The following is a 9,361-nucleotide window of genomic DNA, read 5'->3' as shown; positions in this document are numbered from 1 at the left end:
GGTTGCCCTGGAGGAAGCTAGGAGCGGAAAGCTGGCCAGGCTATGGCTCCTGTGAGGGGCAGACTATGGGCCCCGGATGGGGGGCAGGCTGGAGGCCTGCCCGTGCCCCCCACCCCTCCCCAGGCCGGTTGGGCCCCAGCAGTGGAAGGTGCGGCTGGCGGGAGGGTTCTGGACACAAAGTCCCATTTCAGAGCCAGGTGCGTAAGAGCAGGAGCACCCAAGCCAGGGGTCCCGCTGCCCAGCAGCTTACCTGACACAGTGCCCTCTGCCCCAGGCATCGCCCGCAAGCCTACAGTTCCTCCCTGCCCACCATGTACACCAGGGGATAGGGCCAGGTTTGGGGTTTTTTTTGCACATTTTGTTTCTTTTATTAGAAAAAAAAAATCCAACTACAGGAAGCGCTAACCCAACCTGCCCCACCCCCACCCTTACCCCTCACCCGCTCCAGCCACATGGCAGCCCTCACAGGGTCCCGGCCCCACCACAGCAGCCCCTCCCCACTCCTGTCATATTACACAAGACATATTACATATTTATATAAATATAGGCTTCCCCCCCATACAATACAACATTGGGCCCTGCACCACTGGGGCGAGGATAGGGGCTGCCACCCCCTGAAGGCCAAGTAAGAAGCCGGGATGTACACTGGCAGATAATGCCGCAGGTTGGGAGGTGACCCCAGCTGGTGCCTCATACTGGGATGCAGTTTTACTGGCCAAGCCCACATACTTCTATCCCGGGGAAGCTCCCCTGGCCCAGGACAGGATCTGTGCCCGTGCCCATTCCCATCACCCTAGGTCAGGGCAGAGTCCCCCCACTCTCTGCCCTGACCCCCAGCAGGGGAAGAGGATTGATGGATGTTGAGGGCCCACAATAGGGTCGCTCCAGCCATCCCCCACACAGTCAGTGAGTTCCAGTACCCCCTTCTGTCTGTTCAGCTCAGTCACCCCCCTCATGAGCACCGTCACTGGAGTCCGAGTTGGCCGGCATCATGGGGTCATCAAGCAGGGAGAAGTCCTGTTCTGAACTGGCATAGCCCTGAGACAAGTCATCCATCTCATCCTCCTCATCCTCTTCTTCCTCATCAGGTTGCGGGTGCCCCAGAGAGCCCAGGTGCATGTGCGGGCCTGGGGGATAGCTGCCATGGCCCAACCCTGGGTGCAGCAGGGAGCCAGAGGAGGAGGCTGCAGGGAAGGGTATGTAGGGCAGGGAAGAGCCAGGGGTTGGTCCAGGTTGGAAGGGGCCATGTAAAGACAGGGGCCCTATAGCCCCCAGCTGGCTCCGCCCAGCCCCCCCCATCAGGGATACCATCTTGGACAGCTCCACACCAGCCCGGCGACCCCGTGGCTGTTTCAGGCCCCCCTCAGATTCCAATGGACCTGGCAACAGCCGGCTCATCACAGGGTCAGTCACGAAGCCCTGGGCAGGGAGAGAGAGGGGGAGGAATTAGTGCTGCAAGGCTCCCCCCGCCCTCCCGCCAGTACTGCTATAGGGCTAGCCTGCCCCCAGCAGGGACTGTGGACCTCCCTTCCTCCCCTGCTAGCCCAACAGTTAGAGATCCCCCTCACTGTCTCTCCCCTCTCCCAAGAGGGCAGGCACCATGACTAGGGGGATCTGGGGGATGAAACCCAAGGAGAGTCTGGGCAGACAGGGACCCAGCCTCTGGGCCCTGCCCTTGCAGGGGGTTAGAACAAGCTGCATGAAGGTGAAGGGTAAAGGCAGGGGGTAGATAAATGGGAGGGGGGAGGTGAGCCCTGGGTGAGATGGAAGGGGGTGGATAGGGAGGGATTAGCACATGACTCTCACCTTCTTGCCGTTGTGGGAGCCACTGGCCACCCCTGGGCCTCGCTCCAACCCTGGCAGGCAACTCAGTTCCACTGTGCCTGTCTTTTTACACCGGTGCCACTTGTGCTGCTTGCGCCGATCTTCCATGTACTGGGGGGTAGGAACGGGGAATGACGCAGGGATCAGGGCAAGAGAAAGTGACACCTGGTCTCCACTTCCCCAGGCGGAGCAACTGCTTAGGGCCCCACCTCCCTGAGGAGCCTCTGACAGCAGCCCTATGGCACTAGGGCGCAGCAGCTGTCAGAGCCTCCCTCCATTTGGGGCCTAACAGAGCCCATCCCCAGTGGGACCATCTCCTCACTCATTTCAGTGGGGCCTGGGCCCACTGAACACTCCTGGCCGCAGTGTGTTCAGGGGGCAGTTGTGTCTCTGGGAGTGAGGCAGAGCCACAGGGTGGGAGGGGGCAGTTCTGGAGGATCACATGGGGGGAACAGCACCAGGGAGGGAGAGACAGGCGGGTGTGTGTGTCCCCCCGTGTCCAAAGCCTATTTCTCTCCCATCTCCAGTCTGGCACTGGGGAGCAGGAGCCCAGGGTGAAGAGGCAGGAGGACAGGAAGCTGGGGCTTGAGGGCTCCAGGCTCTCCAGCATGGCCCTGACTGAAGGGAGGGACGGGGTGACACTCACAGCCAGGAAGCGGGGGTCAATGGCAAAGTCAGGGTGTGCATGCAGCCAGGCCTCCAGATCAGCTCGGCGTGGGGCCGCCTCCCCCACCAGCAATGTCCCGTTCGCCTTGTGCACCACCGGGATCCGCGCCTCCAGATCAATGTCAGGACCCCGCAGCCCTTCCAAGCACTGCAGCTCCAGCTGGGGCAGAGAGATCCCCAGTCAGGAGAGCGAGACCTCACAGAGCCCCCCCCAGCCATCCCACCTCCCCAGGTACTACAGCTCCAGCTGGGGCACAGAGACCCCCGAATCAGGAGAGAGACCCTCCATCAGGCACTGCCGCTTCCATGAAGGCAGACACCCCTGTGCATACAACCCCCCACAGCCCTCCCAGGCTCTGCAGCTCTTGCTGGACTCAGAAAGCCCCCGCAGCTCCACCTCCTCCGATACACTCTCCCATCCCCTCACCTCCATCAACTTCTTGCTGCTCTTCTTGTGGCCCAGCGGGTGTGGATGCCGCTCATGTAGAGCGCCATTGGGGATCAGCTTATGCTTCTGGAACGTCAGCTTGATCCCCTCCTCCTGGGGAAGACAAGGTCAGCATGAGCACCAGGAAATGGGACCTAATGCTGCCCCAGGGTGACCCCCGCGACTGCCCCAGACCCACAGGGGAGCAGGCACCTCAGGTCTCCATAAGAAGCGAGTTTAACTCATTCCTCCCCAGGGCAGAGCCACATGCACTGCCAGGGAGGTGTCGGTATTAGCATGGCAAGTCATCACAGGCACCACCTTTGGATAGACATCCCCCATGCCCTGCCTGGTATTAGCATGGTGAGTTATAGGACTCTGCCCCCATCCCATGGGACAGGCGCCCCCACACCCTCCCATAGTCCTCACTCCCCACTCACGTCCTTGATCTGCACAGTGAACTCCTTCTCCTCGGGGCTGTGCCGGAGCCGGGTGTACAGGGCTGGCGCTTCCTCCTGGGGGCAGGCATGGGGAGCAGGCGAGCTGGCATAGTCACCTGGCAGCCGGGGGGCAACGTCTCCCCCCTGACCCCCACAGGGCTCCTGGCTGCGCTGACTTGAGGGCCACTTCCCCGACAGCACAGCCTGGCACACCAGGTCGATGCGGTTAATGAGCACCCGGTCCTGGGGGAAACGGGTGTCAGTGTCACCATGGCAACCACCCCATTACAACCAGCCACATAGCCATGGCAACCACCTCATTCCCCAGCAGAACCATGCCAGCCACCCCATCGAAACCTGCCATGCAACCATGACAACCCCACACTCCCCCACAGAACCTACCCCCTACCCCCGCCCAGCTCCCCAGATGATCAGGGCTGGGTTTGTGTCCCCCCGCTGCAAGGGAGCAGTACCTTGGGCCACTCGTGGGCACGCTGCCGCTGCTGCAGCAGCAGCTCCGGGGCAGTGGGCTGTGGAGAGTCACCCTCCTGGGAGGTGGGCAGGGAGAGCAGGGACTCCTCCTCCTCAGACAGCTTCCCTCTGCATGGCATGGTGCCTGAGGGTGGTGGGGGGAGTGGTGGTGAGACAGACACGCCACCCTCCCAAGGACAGCTGCCCCCGCTGGGCACCATGCCTGGGGGGTGGTGAGACAGACCCCCCCACCCCACGGACAGCTCCCCCCGGAGGGCATTGTGCCTGAGGGTGGGGAGAGACACACCCAGCCCCCTACGGACATCTCCCCCGACAGGGCATCATGCCAGGGGGATGGTGAGAGACAGATGTCCCACCCCATGGGCAACTCCCGCTACAGGGCATCGTGCCTCGGGGGCGAGGGTGGGGGGAGACAGGGGATGGTGAGAAACACCTCCTGCCCCTGCCGCAGAGAGATGGAGGCCTCCTGCTGCCCAAGGCCAGCACCCATCCTGCAAGCTGCCCTGCCTGTGGAGTGAGACAAGGCAAGGATGACGCAGAGACAAACTGACCCGCCGCCACAGATGGACCTGCCCCCACCCCCCCAGGGGCTTGTCCCTCAGGCCAGGGGACTTCCCTGCGCTCCAGAGGGGAAAACTTTGGAATCAAAGAAGGGGGGGGGGGGGAGAGAATTCCTGGCACCACGGATCTTTAAGGGCTTCTGGAGGTGGTCCAGGAGGGTACCCCCACTTCTCATGGTCACTGGAACAGGCTGTGGAGGGTGGAACATGGCTTATGGGGTTAGGTCAATTACCCTCGTTTGCAGTCAGAGCTGGCTCAGGGAGACCTTTAGCTCAGTCTGGGTACAGGGAGGAGGTATGGGGGTCCCACACTCCATGCTGTCCTCAGAGCAGGACGACGATTCGGACGTGGATGGCAGGAGGGGATCCCTGGCTCAAGGAGGGTATGGGTGACCCAGAGGGGATGGGGTGGGACTCCAAGGGGAGGGGTGCAGGGGGTCCCACACTCACCCCTCTCGTCGTCACTGTCCTCTGAGCAGGACGAGGACGACCCGGATGTGGAGGGCGAGAGCTTCCCCAGGTCGAGCTCCGAGTCCGAGTCATCAGCCGAATCAGGCTTGGAGAGAAGCACAGGCAGCAGCGGGGCCGGCATCTCACGTGTGGGGGACAGGGGGGAGGTGGTGGTGGCTCCAGCACCCCCTGCAGGGGGTTGAGGTGTCCCGGCCCGGCCATGCAGGTAGCTGAGGCGGGCGGCCAGGAAGGAGAAGTCGGGGTCCTGCATAATGGTGTCGTCGGTCTGGCTCAGCCCATGGCGTGCCGCCCCCTGCAGCAGCTCCCCATCGTGCCGCCCACACTCCCACCAGGTGGGCAGCTCGAGGCCCGGTGCCTGGCACAGGGCCAGGCGCTCCTGCAGCAGCGGGTGGCACAGGACCTGCTCCCGCAGCCGGCGCAGCAGGTCCACGCGGTACAGCGTCCTCGAGGCCCGCTCCTCTGAGATGGGCTCGATGAACAGCGTGGGGTCTGGAGACTCTACGAGGAGAGATGGAGGTGGGGGGGAGGTGTCAGAGAATTAGGGAGCCCAGCCCCTCCAACATTCCCCTATCCTCACTCTCTCTGGCATGTCCATGCCCACTCAGGGCTGCTGGCAGTCAGACATGCACCATCGCTGGCAGCCAGGGGCAGCCGGCACAGACAGACAGATAGACACTCACCATCGCTGGCGGCCGGGGGCAGCCGGCACAGAAACAGACAGACACTCACCATCGCTGGCGGCCGGGGGCAGCCGGCACACCTGCCGGCACATGGCCACAAACCCATGGAAATACTTGGTGAGGCTTTCGTCTGTCTTGCGATCGAGCCGGGCCAGCGCTCGAAAGCGGCCCCAGTGGAAGTGCAGCGTGTCGGGGTCGTACTCCACCCCGAAACTGGACACCACGCGGTAGAAATCCGACTGCTCCCGACGCGTCCACCTGGGGGCGGGGAACAGGAGAGCCTCAGCGGGCCAGTGGACCTGAGCCAGTCCCTGGGAAGATGCACCTCTGCCCCAGGCCTACCCCACTCACTCTGAATCCCAGAACGAGGCAGCCCCGTCCCAGAAGCCTGTGGTGGCTGCAGGGTGCGTGTCCCATCCCCACACCTCCACAGCACCCCCTGGAACAGGGTGGGGCTCCCCCTCCCCCCTTTGGCTGCACCTTGCCCAGCCTCACCGCTGCTGCTTCTCCCGGCGCACCATCTCCTTGAGCTTGCAAGCTGCCTCGCAGCGCCGGCGCCGCCGGTCCCCACGCTCTGCGGCCTCCATCTTCAGCTGCTCCTGCTTGTAGCTGCGCTGGCAGGCGGTAATGAGACGCCGCAGGCGGGCTGTGAGCACCGAGCCTGGTGGCCAGAACAGGTGCCCAGGCTGGGCCGGCTGGTCTGCAGGGGGACAACAGGGGTCAGAGCCCCCCCAATGCACGCAGACCCTGCACCCCAGCCTGCAGGGGGGTCAGAGCCCCCCCAATGCACGCAGACCCTGCACCCCAGCCTGCAGGGGGGTCAGAGCCCCCCCAATGCACGCAGACCCTGCACCCCAGCCTGCAGGGGGGTCAGAGCCCCCCAGTGCACGCAGACCCTGCACCCCAGCCTGCAGGGGGGTCAGAGCCCCCCAGTGCACACAGACCCTGCACCCCAGCCTGCATGGGGACAACAGGGGTCAGAGCCCCCCCAGTGCACGCAGACCCTGCACCCCAGCCTGCAGGGGGGTCAGAGCCCCCCAGTGCACGCAGACCCTGCACCCCAGCCTGCAGGGGGACAACACGGGTCAGAGCCCCCCAGTGCATGCAGACCCTGCATCCCAACCCTCCCATGCACCCCCAGCCTATACGCTAAGGAACAGTGCCTGCCTTAACCCCTTCTGTGCTCCTGCCACCCTCTCCCTCACCCCCTTACCTTCATCCCCATCCACCACTGAGATCTCCTCATCCAGCAGCATCAGGGGATCGCCCTGGGGGTGGGGAAGGGGAGACACAGTAAGGACTGAAAGTATTGTGCCTGAGCCGTTTCACCTGCCCGATATACAGCTTGCTGCCTGCCTCAGACAGGGATAGATGCTTCCAGAAGCCAATGGGGGATGGGGAGCACAGGGTCTGGGGGCGATGGGGAACCCAGCGTGGAGACGGACCTGGGGGCAGAGTGGGACAAGGTGGAGCGCCATGGAGATTAGGAGGCAGGGGGACCCTGGGGCGAGAGGGTGGCCAGGAGAAGCTCTCACCTCGTCATCCTGCTCCTTGGCCGGCCCAGACAGCGGTTTGTATTCGGGGTCCTCACAGTCTTTGTCAAACTCCGTCCTGAGGCCCATGGGAAGGGAGGGGTTAATGACTGCCAGGAACTGCCCCCAGCTGGGCCCCCTCCACAGCTCCTGCTGGGGCTGGTGCCTCAGAACTCCATGAGGAGCAAGTTTAACTCATTCCCCCCCAGGGCAGAGCCAAGCGCTGCTGGGGGGTCGGTATTAGCATGGCGAGTCATCACAGGCATGTCCCTCGGAACAGGTTACCCAGGCTCTGCCCTGATGGCCACCACTCACCCCCCCCCCCGCCCCAGACAGTCACTCACCCTGCCCCTGCAGCCAGGCCCCACCCCCTAGACAGTCAGTCAGTCATCTCACCCCCACGCCCTTATCCCCAGGCCCTGCCCACACCCCTATGGTCAGTCCATACCCTAGCCCCTAAACAGTCATTCACCCCCCAACCCCTACCCCATGCCTAGGCCCTGCCCCTGTGCCAAGGCCCCACCCGCTCAACAAACACTCACCCCTCCCCCACATCCAGGCGGTGCTCCGCAGCAATGGCCTTGTCATCCGGGCGCCCGGCCTTCTCCAAGAAGCAGAGAGCAGGGTCAGCTCGCATGGTGTTGTATTTCTCATAGCCTGGGGGGAGGGGGCACAGATGAGGGATCAGCACCTCTCTACAGGCGCGCGCGCACACACACACACACACGGGCCAGAAACAGCTTTCCTTGGCCCAGCCACATTGGAACTTCTGCTCCCTTCCCACCACATGCACAATTCATTCCCCCCCAGGTGAGAGTCCCCTCACCCCCCCTTGCTGCAAACCTAGGGGAGCTGAGTCCCCTACACCACCCCCACACACGCACCATGCTTGAAGACCCCAATGAGCAGGGACTTGTCGGCCTCAGCGTCCCACCAGCCGGTTGGCACCTCCAGCTGTTCCACCAGCGGGAACCAGATGTTGATCTCGCTGCGAGGAGAGTGGGGCAGAGAAACAAGTGAGATGCGGGCCCAGACACAGGGAGGATGGACAGACGCAGGGGCACAAGACAGGGACGGACCCAGGGACAGGGTGGGAGACAGAACAGGCAGCAATGAGGGGTGTGGGGGAGGGGGCAGTGGAGCACAGCGTGGGAGGGACAAAAGGTCCATTACCTGGCATTGGCACCAGCCAGCACCTTGCTGGCCTGGTCCCCAATCACCTCCTGGCGCAGGTAGTACAGCATCCGCACTCGCAGCAACACCCTGGTCGAGACACATCACAGGGTCAGAGAGAGCACCGAGCCCATGCTGGGCAGCAGGATGCCTGGGTCCCATTCCCAGCTGGGGGAGAGCAGCCCAAACCCCTAGGTCCCTTGTACTAGTGGGGTGAGTGTGTGTGAGAGCTGGACGCCTGGTTCCCTTACTTGTACTAGTGGGGGGTGTGTGTGTGTGTGTGTGTGTGTGTGTGTTGGGGGGAGCCTGGGTCCCTTGAACCAGTGGCATGTATGGAGGGGAGGGGGAAGGAGAGTTGGACGCTTGGGACCCCTACTTGTACTAGTGTTGAGCGTACGCGCTGGAGGAAAGGGGCCTGGACACCAGGATCCTTACTTGTACTGGTGGTAAGAAAAGTCTTGGGAAGGGGAATCCGGACACCCGAGTCCCCTGTACCAGCGGCGAGTGTGCGTGTGTTGGGGGAGCCCGGACGCCTAGGTCCCTTACTTGTTGCACTGGTGCTTGAGGTGCTTCTTGTAGCTCTCGTCCTGAAAGAGTGTGTCGGGGTTGTACTTGCGGATCCACTCGGCTTTGTGGACGTCGAACGTGCTCTGGGACTTCACCTTCTTGCCCTTGCGCCCCCGTGGCACGGGGATTGACAAGCCTGGCGGACAAATGGACAGAAAGGTCAGACTGGGGAGGGGGCTGGCGGGGCGTCGCATCCATGGCTCCTCTCTCAGGCGGGCAGGGAGGGAGCTGGGGGGTGAGCTGGGAACCCTCACCCGAGTGGTTCTGCAGCTCCTTGGCCTTGCCATTCTCAACAGGGCTGATCAGGTCCCAGATGAAACCCTTGATGTTCTCGTCGCCTCGGTAGTGCAGCAGGCAGTAGACTAGGATGGCACGGCAGATTGTCTCCACGTCCCGCTCTGACAGGCGCCGCTTGAACCTCCCGTGGGACAGGATCTCTCGCCAGCGGCCCCAGCTGTGGGGAGCCGCATGGGTCAGCACTGGCCCCGAGACTCCTCCCCTCAGTGTTCCCGGCCATACCAAGCTCTCC

At 63.3% G+C, this 9,361-nt stretch overlaps 1 protein-coding gene and 2 non-coding genes across 5 annotated transcripts in view; all 3 read right to left on the bottom strand.

The window, feature by feature from the left end:
- Nucleotides 1-355: 355 nt before the first annotated feature.
- The window catches only part of CHD8 (chromodomain helicase DNA binding protein 8), a 28,903-nt gene continuing 19,897 nt past the window's right edge, over nucleotides 356-9,361 (bottom strand). For 2 of the 3 annotated variants that reach the window (XM_043495477.1, XM_043495478.1), the window contains exons 23-38: nucleotides 9,087-9,286; nucleotides 8,812-8,968; nucleotides 8,266-8,355; nucleotides 7,977-8,080; nucleotides 7,635-7,749; nucleotides 7,096-7,171; nucleotides 6,774-6,828; nucleotides 6,056-6,260; nucleotides 5,610-5,818; nucleotides 4,860-5,378; nucleotides 3,831-3,973; nucleotides 3,358-3,600; nucleotides 2,918-3,031; nucleotides 2,471-2,650; nucleotides 1,807-1,935; nucleotides 357-1,419 (exon numbers count right to left, since the gene is read on the bottom strand). In XM_043495477.1, the coding sequence (XP_043351412.1) occupies nucleotides 940-1,419; nucleotides 1,807-1,935; nucleotides 2,471-2,650; nucleotides 2,918-3,031; nucleotides 3,358-3,600; nucleotides 3,831-3,973; nucleotides 4,860-5,378; nucleotides 5,610-5,818; nucleotides 6,056-6,260; nucleotides 6,774-6,828; nucleotides 7,096-7,171; nucleotides 7,635-7,749; nucleotides 7,977-8,080; nucleotides 8,266-8,355; nucleotides 8,812-8,968; nucleotides 9,087-9,286 (3,019 nt within the window). In that variant the 3' untranslated portion in view covers nucleotides 357-939. Of the gene's footprint in view, nucleotides 1,420-1,806; nucleotides 1,936-2,470; nucleotides 2,651-2,917; nucleotides 3,032-3,357; nucleotides 3,601-3,830; nucleotides 3,974-4,859; nucleotides 5,379-5,609; nucleotides 5,819-6,055; nucleotides 6,261-6,773; nucleotides 6,829-7,095; nucleotides 7,172-7,634; nucleotides 7,750-7,976; nucleotides 8,081-8,265; nucleotides 8,356-8,811; nucleotides 8,969-9,086; nucleotides 9,287-9,361 lie in introns of all 3 variants that reach the window. The other variant, XM_038369337.2, reaches the window with a different exon arrangement.
- Nucleotides 3,127-3,234, bottom strand: LOC119842431. Its single transcript, XR_005288746.1, has one exon. It is a non-coding gene; the product is annotated as a small nucleolar RNA U6-53/MBII-28 (small nucleolar RNA).
- On the bottom strand, nucleotides 7,255-7,357 carry LOC119842432. Its single transcript, XR_005288747.1, has one exon. It is a non-coding gene; the product is annotated as a small nucleolar RNA U6-53/MBII-28 (small nucleolar RNA).

The sequence above is a fragment of the Dermochelys coriacea genome, chromosome 13 (assembly GCF_009764565.3).
Source record: "Dermochelys coriacea isolate rDerCor1 chromosome 13, rDerCor1.pri.v4, whole genome shotgun sequence".
Taxonomy (NCBI): Eukaryota; Metazoa; Chordata; order Testudines; family Dermochelyidae; genus Dermochelys; species Dermochelys coriacea.
The sequence above is the reverse complement of the archived record's forward strand: the minus strand, read 5'-3'. Positions and strand labels throughout refer to the sequence as shown.